The sequence below is a fragment of the Trachymyrmex septentrionalis genome, unplaced genomic scaffold (assembly GCF_001594115.1).
Source record: "Trachymyrmex septentrionalis isolate Tsep2-gDNA-1 unplaced genomic scaffold, Tsep1.0 scaffold190, whole genome shotgun sequence".
In the NCBI taxonomy this organism is placed as follows: domain Eukaryota; kingdom Metazoa; phylum Arthropoda; class Insecta; order Hymenoptera; family Formicidae; genus Trachymyrmex; species Trachymyrmex septentrionalis.
The window spans coordinates 176,068-189,212 of record NW_017305072.1 but is presented as its reverse complement, the minus strand read 5'-3'; the positions used below and the strand labels follow the sequence as shown (position 1 = coordinate 189,212).

The 13,145-nt window shown below is 44.0% G+C and overlaps 1 protein-coding gene across 3 annotated transcripts in view; it reads left to right on the top strand.

Moving 5' to 3' along the window:
* Nucleotides 1-13,145, top strand: part of LOC108747072 (protein grainyhead) — a 125,227-nt gene that overhangs the window by 90,210 nt on the left and 21,872 nt on the right. For all 3 annotated transcript variants that reach the window (XM_018484326.1, XM_018484325.1, XM_018484327.1), the window contains exon 4: nucleotides 1,611-2,054. In XM_018484326.1, coding sequence (XP_018339828.1) covers nucleotides 1,611-2,054 — 444 coding nt within the window. The remainder of the gene's footprint in view (nucleotides 1-1,610; nucleotides 2,055-13,145) is intronic.

The window sequence follows — 13,145 nt, the reverse complement described above, 5'->3', positions numbered from 1 at the left end:
ATACGTAGGTAAAACGAGGACGAAAAAGAGGGAGAAAGAGAGAGAGAGAGAGAGAGGGGGGGGAAGGAGAGAGAGAGAGAGAGAAAGAGAGAGAGAAACGGAGGAAGAAAGGGTGGAAGGAGGGAGATTGATTCGACATGCATAAATTAGAGAGGATGAGCCTTTATTCCATAGTGCGACTCACGGGATCGGGATCGGGATTGGAATTGGGATGCACGAGAGAGGAGAGTATAAATTGATGACTGCAGGCAACAGGCAGGGGTTTATAATAATTAATCTTCGTGCATGTATACGTATTTACGATGTAACCCTCCCCTCCCCCTCGTCCTTCGTCGCCCGTCTCCTCGTCATCTGCTCCGACCCGGTGGCAATGCGCGAGATTTCTTTCTCGATCCGCGATTAAGTTTATCCCCGACGTGCGCAGACAGGTGATGCGCGTATTTGCAAAAAGAGGCAAGCGTCAAAATGTAAATTTCGAAGTAAAAACCATGCAATGAATAAAATTCTGTAGCTTGGATTTAAAAAAATACATTCGTACGCGCCATGTTAGAATCATAAAGTACACTGAAAGAAAAGATTGGCTGCCGTAGCAAATTAGATGGTAAAATATGGCGTAGCATTTTTAATTGGGGCTGCTGCAACCAATTAAAAATACTTTACTATTGTATATTCAGCCAATTCTTTTCTTTCTCAGTGTAGAGATAGAAATTTCAGAATTCTTTCTTATCTGCCATTTGAATATTCGTAAAAAGTAACCGAGTGAAATCGGTAGCCTGATTTGCCACATGACGCTTGAACTTTTTTTCATTGAAACGCACGCTCAAGTACTTGTCTCGTACTTGCGCACTCTTGCGAATCTTGTCGTCATTGATCGTCCCCGCAAAGCAGCCGGAAGGTATTACTTCGGCGGAAAGTAACGACTGATGACAAATATCCAGGTGGCTCGGAGTCGAAAGCGCGTACGTTCTCTCTCCTTTTCTCTGGCGCACGCATGATGCGATTAGATATCACGATGTACGCGACGGCAATAAATTACCGGCATAACTATCCGCCGATGCGCGATGCACTTCCACCGTTGGTGGTCATTGCTAAATTGAAGAATCATCAGTGCGGCTTATGCGCCGCGATTATCGCTAATTGATAAATTCGATGGGTCCGTTGTAATTTATTACATTCTGCCGGGCCCGGTTATTTCTAACTGTTATCCTGCGGCACATTCATTACCACAGCCTTCGGGGGAAATCTTTTTCCATTCTTTTTTTTTTATGCGACACGTCGCAGCGTCGCTTATGGTCATCGCCAACAGCAGAAGAGAGAATTGGCTGCTCGATGAAAATTGTCGGCCGTAGATATATTGTATACTTCCTTTTCCTGATGGGTTTATAGAACATGTTGTTCCAGCGACACTGAAAGCACCTTCTATTAACTCGCGCTAATTACATTTTACGCCGTAGTAATCGGACGTAGTAATTTTGATAGACTTGTAAGTGATAATGCGTACAACTTAAACATAGTAATTAAATATCTATGCAATTATGCTCCGTGAGATAATTGTACGCGGTCGAGTGCTCGTGGTTTTAGTAATTAAACGAATCTTTACTTAATTACAGGCGACGCAGTCGCAGCGAGGAGGACACCAACGGTACCGTCGTTAGCGACGACGCACAGCAGCAGCAGCAGCAGCAGCAGCAACAGCAGCAGCAACAAAGTTACGTATCCGGGCAGCGTGAACCGGAAGAAGAGGAGGAATTGGGAGCGGAGGAGGCGGCGGCGCAAACCCTGCAGAGCGGTGCCGAGGGCGCCGATTCGGAAGTTCATAAGAGGGTCGCCGCGGTGCAGGTGCAGGTTCAGGGTATGGAGGGCGATTGGCGCGCCTACTGTGAGCATCCGCTCTCCGTAGCGACCGCGGCCATGCTAAACCTTCAGCAGCAGCATCAGTCGGCGGTAGCTAACCACAACGATGATCCTGCCGCGTCCTACGTCTATGAATACTACAAGTTGCCCGAGAAAACGGCGGATGTCAAACTACCGCCCACCCACGAACTCTGGTCGACGTAAGTGTTGATTTTGTTATTGCAAAATTTAGTAAATATAATGACTCGAAATGCGGAATCGTATAATATACGATTAAGCGATACAGAGAAGAATTTCCAGATGTTTTTCATAACTTTCCGAAATCATACATGTTTAGTTCTCGTTATGTATACCCTCGAAACTTTTTGAAATGGGATCTCACTCCAAAGGGTGAAAATTGAGCCGGCCTTGGAAAAGAGTGGCTCAATTTTCAATCTTTAAGAGAGGATTTCTCTCTTTACAGTGAGAGAGATTTACTCTAAAAGTTTTAAAGAGCAGTTTGGTCATCAGATCACCTTCAAATCTTCGTTTTATTTCTGGTAATAAATATTTCTTTTCATTTTTTTCATGATACCTGACTGTTCAGTTCTAAAGTAAAATTTCGTCATGTGAATGAATTTTATCTCCGATAAAAATCAACGAGAGACAACGGCCGCTATTATGCACGCTTTATGCAACGTTCTCTTGCTACTTTGAAGTTTCGCGGGGTACCTCGCTATCTCGCTATTTCAGATTCTCATCCGCACGTGCAAGCTTCGTAATCATACGCGAGGCGAAGGAAAGAAACGCGATTTTCCACGGCTCGATCCGCGGAATATAATCACGCTTATGCGAATGCAGGAAGATTTTATACGCTTCTCGCGCATTTAAATAATTCAGAAATATTCGCGTTCTCCAGACTCTCCGTTAAGATTAACTGGAACTTTTGCAGAGTCTGGGACAGAAACAAAAAAAATTTCCTTAAAAATAACTTTTAAATTAAAACTGATTTTTGCTTTTAAATCATATAACAATCTGAAGCTATAGATATAAACACTTCTTACGGAGGGTGAAGTCTGAATAAGATTGAAAGGTTTATACATTATAAGATGAAATTAATCCTTGCAGTACTTAACGACCTTAAAATAATGCCATAATAACAATTTATCTATTTTTAAGAATTAAATTACCTCTTGCGTTTTACCTGTGTATTTATGTAACTTTTTTATACAATTATTTCTCTCTCTCTCTCTCTCTCTCTCTCTCTCTCTCTCACTCACTCACTCACTCACTTTCGTCCATGTTATAATAATTTATACAAAAGAGGAACTGAGAGGATAATGATTTTTCCCAATGTTTTCGAAAGTGCATAGCCTTGGTAGAGCAATCTGCAAAAGTACCTTTCGCGCCGCTCTTGCATGTAACGCACGTAATTTTATGCACTCGCGCGGCTCTTCTTCGCTCGATGCACTTAATTTCGAAGCGCGCTGGCCGCGCGCGTGCACGTGGCCAGCGCGGCTCGTATACCGCGTACGTGGCTCATCCATAAAGACGTGCGTGTGCGTGACGGCTATACGTACACCGGGTGCATCGGGAGGACTCGATTAGCGTAGATCCGCAGATAGTCCCGATGCAGCGAACACTCTTAGCGCGTTATTAGCTATTCGTGTTTCGCCGTATCTCGATTAATAGCCTCGGTCACGTAATTGAGCGCTCGCGGTGAGCATAATTCGTTACCGCGACCGATTGCGCGGAACAATCGCGTGTAAAATCGACTAGCGCGGAGAGACGTTTGACGCGTTAATTAGGTGATTCGCGTTCTATCAAACGTAGATATATTTCTGTTATCTTAATTGCGAGATAAATGCAGAGAAGGGCTATGCATCAGTCCGATATATACTGTACGTTGATAGTGTACGTTTAACTTGTTTTCTCTTTAAATATATTATTGAACGATGAATGAAATTCTTGTTAATCTATTCGCATGAATATATATTAGATATCTCTTCTAATGTTAAGACAAAATGTAAAATTGTAAAATTGTTGATATCACGAGAGGCATAAAATGATCCGAATTTTTCACGCGAGGCCCCCATTTACGTAGATTATTACACTTACGAGGTCCGAGAGGAAATAGCGATCACAATTCTCTCTTCGAGAGTTTATCGATATTCCATAAATCTCTCGTACTTAAATGAGTAGTACGCAGCGTGCCGTCGATAAATAGATCTTTCTTTCTCTCTTTCTCCCCCTTCTTTCTTTTTCTCTTTCTCTCTCACTCTCACTCTCACTCTTTCTTAGCTCATACAGAACCGCGAACGTTCCCGATTCTACATCACTCTCTTCTATATTACTTGGAAGCAATTTAGTGGAGTTTAGTTGGGTAGATATATTGCTCTCCAGTCAAGCCTATTTATATCTCGCGTTCGAGTCTTCCGGTCCATTTGCTCAGTTTGCAAACTGCACCATCGCATCGGCGTTCTACGCCTTGCGTAAGAAGGAGAGAAAGAGAGAAAGGGAAAGAGATTCTCCCTTGTTCCCAATTCGTGATAGGGGTCTCTCTCCTTATATTTTGGGTTCGGTCGACTCATGAAGGATGCGGAGGACCCTTACCCCTTGCACCGTGGAATCCGGGAGACGCAGGCGACGGGTAAAGGACTCTCTCTCTCTCTCTCTCTCTTTCTCTCTCACCCCTCGGGGGACTCGCGCGGGCCCTACTTTTGATTTATATCGGCCGCTTAGCATATTTTGTAATTTACTGTTGAGAATCTTCAACGTACGAATCACGTCAGATACGAGGGCATAGCTAAGGAGAACGTGGTGGTGCGGCGAAACGCGGCAGCGAGAGCGACTGCGGTGCGGCATCAAGAGCATCACCAACAGCAGTTTCTGTTACCGACCTCGCCGTGGGGAGATGCCGCCCTAATCTTCCCTCGCATCTTCTCCTTTTGCCCCCTTCGCTGCCCTCCCTCCGTGCCTCTCTCTCTCTCTCTCTCTCTCTCTCTCTCTCTTTCTCATCTCTCTCGCGTCATATCATCCTATCTGCTTCTCTTACCCCCGTTCTCTCACCCCGCTGAGATATGATAGCATCTCGACAATTTGTACGGCGGTAGATCGTTAAAACTCCTCTCTTACTCTCAAGTCGCGTCGCTGCGGAGAGAGAACGAGCCGACGAGAACTAGCGAGGGCACGACTTTAATCCAATTTCATTGTGTCGCATTCGCTGAAGGGATCAGACGTTTCTTCTGCTCGCGACTGTGAAAATAAAGGAAAAAAAAAAAATGAAATGAAATGGTTGACACGAACACGGTTCGGAGGAAATGTATATCTCATCGTGGGGAATGTAGAATGAATTCGCGCGTAAACTGATTTACTTATTTTCATTATACATATATATATATATATATCGTAGGTAGAATCGAGACGTAAGTCGTTGATGCATCTTTTTAGTGTCATTGAAATACGTGTCAAAGATACGCGCTGCGATTTTCCCACGATTTTTCGAAACAAGATGAATTTGTACAGTAAAAGTTCAAACATCCTTTTCTCGAAACTTACATTAGATAGGCTTTAAATGAGACAAGCCTATTTATCGCGATCGCGGAGAAATGTTGTAATGACGTTTTTACGATAACGATTCATGATTTTACGATGACAGTAATTAATAACGAGTAAAGTAAGTCTCTAAATTAGCGTCTCAGTCAATCGTGCCACATCAGTTATTAAATTAGAAATGAAAAAAACTAAGAGATAAACTATCGGGAATAAGATAACTTCAGAAATTCCACGTATCTTGCTTTCAAGCCGAGTTTGATTCTCGAAAAATGCAATACTGAATTTATGATATCAATCCTAGAATATAACATTTAACTTTTTCGACACGAGCAGCAGCGTGGGATCCTTCGAGTGCACTAAATAACTAAATTATAACGTTATCGTGCCCAACGTAAGGTTCAGAAAAATATGCGGAACTCGGCGCGATCACGCCGAGAGAGACGGCCATGTCGTAATTCGAATAATAGACCTGCTGCGAAGCTAAGCACCGCGAATATTCTGTTCTGTTCAATTAACCATATTGTTGTAACCGCATTAGGTGCCCGCGAGTTTTTAAACGTTCAATTCATAGAAGCAGGGCCGCATCTACTGTAAAGTCAATGAAATTCGTTTTGATTTATTAATGTAGAAATGTTACTCGTCCCTTTCTTCAGTCCACTTTCCTGGCACGTTTCTATATCACCAGCTACATCATTATCCAAACGCGAGATTATCATGGCGTGTTCTTTTACGAGAACTCGTCGCGACTTTCATCGAGGCTCAATTCTTAAGAGTGTCAGATCCCGAAGTATACAGAGCCGAGTCTGCAGAGGAGGCGGATTGCTCGCCAGGACTCTTACGGAGTCCGAAGAACTTAAGGTTCGCCACGGGGTTGTAGAATGATGGCGCAAAGCCATCGAGAATCGGCGTACGGTTTCACAGCAAGCCGCCGCCGTAAAAGACGGTCTCTCCCGGTACTCCGCGAGATCGCCGCCTTAATCTTAACGTCCGCGGGCATAAGCGACATAACCGCGATATCCGCCTTCCAAACGCGGAGAAACGGTCGCGGTGCAAAGCCGCGGGATAGAGCGAAAAATAAGAGGTACTCCCCCCCGTGTGCAACTCTCGCGTCTGATAACATTGATTCAATTATGAAGACGCTTCTCGGACGTAAATGACGATGGCAATCAAAATGTGAAAAAAATATCCGATGAGAGACATAGATACCGCCGAAGGGAAGCGCGAACGGTTGCACTTGTACTCTTTATCTAAATTCATTGGAATCATAAAGACTTGAGCTCTAGATAAGCGTTAATTTAATTGAAACTTAGGATAAAAGACACAGCTCTTTTACAGGGTTATCACAAATTCCTCATAAAATACCGTGACTTTTCTCTGATTTCCAGATAAAATGTCATGATTTTCCCTCTGACGCTTTAAATAATATTTTTTGTATTTTCATTTTAATTTGGAAACAAACGAAGATTTTATTGATTGAGCAATTTAGCAAAATTAAATTATTATTAATGTTGGTGACTTTACTTGCATTCAATTGTTAAATTGGTAGTATTCCAAAACTGCGAAGGTGTGATGCGTGCATTTTGTTAAAGCTAAGAATTTTTATTTTTTGGAGAATATCGTAAAATTCCCTGACTTTTCCATGATTTTCCTGTTTTCAATTTCCTCGATATTTTCCTGATTTCCTTGATTTACAGTATTGTGACAACCCTATTTTAATAAGTATTAATAATATAAATGTAAAATTATATAAATATATAGGTAAAAATAGGAACATTATTATTTATTGTTTCATTTTCAATGACGCTCGACAATACACGACATAAAAAAATCAACATGATTGCGTGCGCTGTAACTTGGCAGGAAGTATCCTTTCAAAATCATAGTAATTGTCACAACGATCGAGTATCCTTGTCGTTCAATTGCGGTCGATTGCTTCATCGCTGGTCATGCGATGTACCAAGAAAAGCGACCGCATTTCGCAATAAACGCACACACGTGAATTCTCACATCCGAGATGTTAATGACAACTGTTGCACGTGAATCCCTTCAATCGTATTGTCGAGAATTCTTTGAAACTTTGCTACCAAATATGTATCGCTCATACTGAATGTACGCAGCGATATTACTGTCTTCAACCTATATCTTTTTTGCAATTCCATTGGTTAACTCGAGAAACGTTTTTGTCCGTTCTTTCCTCCCGACGTGCAGCAGCGTGTCATTACATCGGAAACCTTGTGGCACAACATATTAAGCGATGAAATTCAAGCGCCAACCCGTTGCAGATTCCATCTCGGTGATGCACATTTTCCGCAGGCAGCGGCGATCACGTTCCGAGTTTGAAAGTGAAACTCCCTCTCCCGGAGATAACAAATTTCTAATTAATTCATATTAAATTCAGACCTACGGCCGCGTATGAATAACGTCAATATGATGAATGCTCATCCCGCGGCGAGCAACGTGTGAATGTTTCGGAGCGTCTAAAGGTAAGAGTGGTTTCTTAATTGCCGAGATAAGCGCAGGTTGTAATTATTTCAAGGTGTCTGCGTGAGATCGTACATTGTGCAAAACGATGAATAAAAACGGTTACGATCGATACAAAACTGACTTCGTGAAGTGAAATGAATTTCCGTTCGATCTCAGGAAAGATTGACGTCCGGGGGAAGGCAAGAGACACGGGGTCGAGTAAATATGGTGTTAGCCACGCTTCCGTATCATGTACGCCGTATTACACATAATACGAGCGGCGGTCGTAATACTCGTGCCTCGGACCTTTCTTTACGACCATCTTTTCGTACGTGCGACGGAATGGCGCGGAACATAATGAAGTCTTGCTCACAGAGGCCGGTCTTTAAGGGGCTCGAGAATGAACTCGGCAATGAGCGTCGGCACGCTGCAACTTCTTATTACGTTTCCTGGTTATCGTCACGCCAAGATCTACTTAGGAACGAGGCGGCAGTGGCCTTTACGCTCGTCCGAGAAGGTGCATGCTCAGCGAACCGACTTGTCTCCGGGATTAGACGGATAGCCAACGCGAATACGTTCCGCGAAGATTGTTCTTCTTCGTCTCATCTTTTTGTCGTCTTCCTATTAGCTTAAGAAACAACGTTATAGAGCCAAGTGTTGTGAATTAACCGTGCTTTCGAATCAACTCTGACTTCTTTCTTGTTGTCTTTTTACAGTAAACTGGGAAAATTTCAAAGGTACCACAATTATTTAATGGTTCAAATAAAGTATATATCGCGGGAAAGAAATTTCGTGGCGTCGTAACAACGTTAAAAGATCCGAATTAACTGCCCGCGAAACAATCCGGACGGCGCAAAACGACGGAGCTGTGAATTCCTAATTGCGGCAATTACGAACTAATTAGCTGTTTGCCGTCGACATACCGCTTGAAGATCAACCAGGTTCTTTCCTCTCCTCGCGCCATTCTCCATCGCGTACATGCGCGGCACAGACATAATGGAACCTTCCGTTTTCGAGATCGCGGACCTTTACGGTGGTCGGCAATCAGCCGGACGACGAATACGAGCGCGGGTTGTCGCTACTTCTTATTACACGTTTCGTTTCTCCCGGTTATCATTACGCGGCGATCTGCTTAAGAGCATAGAGGTTGCCACTACGACGAATCCTGGCCGCTAGCGCGGTGGCCTCTGACCCACCTGACAAGTCGAGGGAACGAGAGGGGAGGGGGGAGGGAGAGGCCCGTGTGTCACGTCGTAAAACGAAACGGGTCGACCAGCAGTAGGCCGGAACCAGAAACCAGAAGAAGCCGCGGGACGGCCACGAGTGCCATGCCCCGTTTTCGCCGCCACGCTGCTTTATGCTCGACACGTACCTTCGCGCGAGCGTGTTCTCGTTTGTTTGAATTTACGATTATAGAAAAACATAATGGCTCCTCGACGGACCGCGATACGCGAGTGGCAACGCCCTCGTTTCGCGCTCGCCGCGTGGGATCGCATCTCCGCGTTCTCCGGTAGCGCCGCATCTTTCCGCGATCGCGAAAATCGCACGCGAGCGAGTCGCGTGCTGAGATCCGAGGCATGACGAAACTGTAAGATTGAAATTGAAAAGATCGTACATCGGAGCAGAGCGTACTACAAAAGTGTCATTGGACACATTCGTGTATTCGCAGCTGTTAACAAGCTAGAAAAATATATGAATTATTGATAGAATCTAGAAAATAAAGATTATTTAACAAATTCGAAAAGTGCGCCAGAGTAAAATCTAATAGTTTGTATAAATGAACAAAAGCTCGCTTTCCAATCAATCTTAATTTTTTACACGGGAATTGAAGACTTTATTTTTAGGAATTAATTGTTAGAAATTTATAATTAACGGTTGTGAGACATTTTTACCGCAGTGAAGTTGATATTAGATTTTTCATAAAATTACATCGGTTGGACTTTTCTGTTAGCAATTAAATTACGTACTCTCTCTCTCTCTCTCTCTCTCTATATATATATATATATATATGTATATATATATATTCAGCTTGTACACTACACCTTCTTTCTCACGAAATATGATATCGATAAACGGAAAAGGGAAGCGAATAGTCCGCCAATTACGTGCGCCGCGATGTTACAGTGTCGACAACGCTGCGATACTATGAGGTCTCGATTACCAGGCAAGAACTGGATCGGTCGATTGAGGTAGCCAGCTTGCGGCGATATTATCTCGTTAACTCGAATTTACGATTAGAAAACGCCGTAGCGCGCCGTCTGTTTTGTATCACCTTACTGGTTTCTGCTAGAATCATTGGTTCGACGACCGAGGGAATGCTTGTCGCGTTCTCATGGAGAACAGCGCGAAATCCTGGACTTGGCGGGGTCACGAGAAACATACAACACTTATAATCTGACCGTCATTCCGGCTGTCAACGATCTCGATCGTCGTAACGAAGTCAAGGAGTCATTAAACGGACGTGTTTCTCGCAGAGGGTTGATTCACTGACTCGAACGAACCAGATCCGAAAACCGGATCACGTAGTGTCTTATTAGCGAAACAGGAAGGCGCGCTATGACTTCGAGGACACGCAAAGGTCTGAGAACCGGGGCGAATTCGCAGCCTGTTCCGTAACATCGACGATCGTGGTAAACCAGACGAAAGTCGAGGAGTCGACCTCGGGAAGTAACAAGCCGGTGTCGAGTTTCGCGGGTATGCGATTATTCGGCGACATTTCGCGGTTTACGATGCACGAGCAACTTCGACATCGAATCCCGCAAATCGTTACGCAAGAGCGAAAATCGCCACGACTCCGGCGTAAGATTACCATCAACATTTGATAGGATACTCATTGGCACTCTTCGGCACGAAGGCACGAAGGCGCATTTCGAGATATTTACGATAATTCGAACCTGAGGAAACTATCGGGTCGTTGATTTTAAGAGAGACATGAATCTTTTTCTCCCGCGGAACTCAATGTAGCGCAGCGTTTTACATTCGCTTCTTATTAAAATTCCCGACTACACGTAACTGTCTTCATAAAATAAATTTTCAAATAAGTATAATTCTATTATACCATTAGATGACGTTGAGATGTTTCATATTATACATTTGAATCTGTTTTCTAAGAGATGAGAATTGTAATCTTTCTTAACAATTCCTGTTACAAATATTTTTCCCAAAATTCCGAAAAAAAAAAACGGTATGAAATACATATTCTCTAAATTCTTTGAATGGCTCAATTTTCAATCTTTAAGAGTGACAATTCACTCTAAAACTTTTAGAGAGTATTATAAACGGGAATGCTTCTACAAAAACATAGATGAACTCACGCGATATTAAGATCAGGGTCAAAGGACGTTTCATAATTCCCGAAAGCCACTGACAGTAACGTGTTCCAGGAAACGCGCGATAATCCTAGGAAATAAAGCACTAGGAAAGCCACGCAGCGGTCATCGTGAGTAGTGGCAGACCATCGTCGTTGGCCACGCCGCACGCATCTAAATTTCCTCTCCGACCGTCCATATATATATGTGCGTGTGTGTGTGCGTGCGTGTGTGCGTGTGTGCGCGCGCGCGTGTGTGTGTGTGTGTGTGTGTGTGTGTGTGTGTGTGTGTACATTGATATTGCCGCGACACGGCGGCACGTGCTATAAGCACAGGTGCCGGCGTGCGTGCATGCGTGAGCTCGTAAAGGCACAAAAAGTCGTAGACGCGCGCGAGCGAGCGAGCGGCAGACGCGAGATGGAAAAAAAAGCAAACCGGCAATAATAATCAAAGAAGTGACCCGAGCGAGCAGCCCGGTAGAGCGCCACTTTGTCGGACCTGTCTTTCGAGTTTCGTCTCGTGCCACATACAGACAGGTCCGTCGCTCATGACGTACGCACACGCGTTTCGCAACGATACGCCCGATTTCCGGTTTGAGAAATGCCTGATTCCGGTTCCGAAGCTGGCTTTAACCGCGCGAGCCCGACCCGCAGCCTCGGTACCGCAAGCCGCCACGCCGTCCCGACGCCGTAGGTCGCTCGACGAACACTGCTTTCGTGTGCGCGTATTCGCGTACTTACGTACAAATGGCCACGCATGTCGTGACCCTGCGGTAACCTCGGCGACCCGCGAGTTCACGTGTCGGGCCGCCGCCACCGCCGCCGGGGTGAAAGCCTTGTCGTCGATAATGCCGCACCGTAAGCGCGTAATTGCCTCTTGCACTCGTACTTGCGCACGGTACTTGCGCGGGTTGCGCGGTCACCGCGTACGATGGACGGCGGAGACGCGAAGTAATAAAAAAAAAAAAAAAAACACGATGGAATGCAGTAGACTGTATAACTCGATGTGCGGTGATAATTTACTCGTTTGCAGCGCGAACGATTCACAAGAAGCGCGAATTTGTGCGCGGCGTGTATCGATCCTCCGAAAGGAGACTCTAGAGGTTTCTTCTTAGAGCATGTCAGAAAACATGTGTGCGACGCGAACAAACCTTAGATGTGTCAGAGTAGCGCAAAGGTTCTTTGCCTTAATATCACTGTATCAAATTCAAGAATTAATAAAGTACATATTGGACGATAGATACAATACTAGACTATCAGGTAAAAGGTAGCGGTCGAAGACAATAAGAAAATTGTCGGCATTCGGCTCAGATAAAAGGTTTGCGTTTACTCTGGTAGATTTAAAGCTCTAAGGAAGTGGGAGACAACACGCTGCAGATACCGCTACTGTAATTAACAAGATTTTCCCCACGCATGGAAAAAGAATGCAGCTCTTTGATCTTCTTTGGTCTCCTCCGCCTGGTCGCCGAAGACTGGCGTTTCCTGGGAGGTGCAGAAGTGAAACGATAAAAACAATATCTTACGCACGTCAACATCGTCGGAATTTTATAAATGCGTTTCTCTCCCTTCTGTCGTGTTTATATTTCACTCAGGATTCCTACGAATATCTCACGTGATTGGTCGATGTCGGTCACTGCGATTGATTCTTTTGCAACAATTATGAGGCAAAAAGCGACGTATCAAAATTCTTCAAAGTTTCATATCGAGTGATATTTGTGGATTTTTTTGCTCCTTTTGCCATATTTCTATTTTCCAATTGCCACGCGCAAAAAAAGGACTTAAATATCAGTTGCTGATATTTAAACTATGATTCAAACTTTGCTATTATTGTTACAAGTTGGCTATTGAAGATAAAATACATTTGTTGCCGATATCTAACTTTATTAGTTGAAATTAAAAGCATACTTAATACGAGTAGCTAAGTGGCAGCTATTATATTCCTCACTATCTTAGCCACGTAACCGAGCATTCCATTCGCAATTATTTC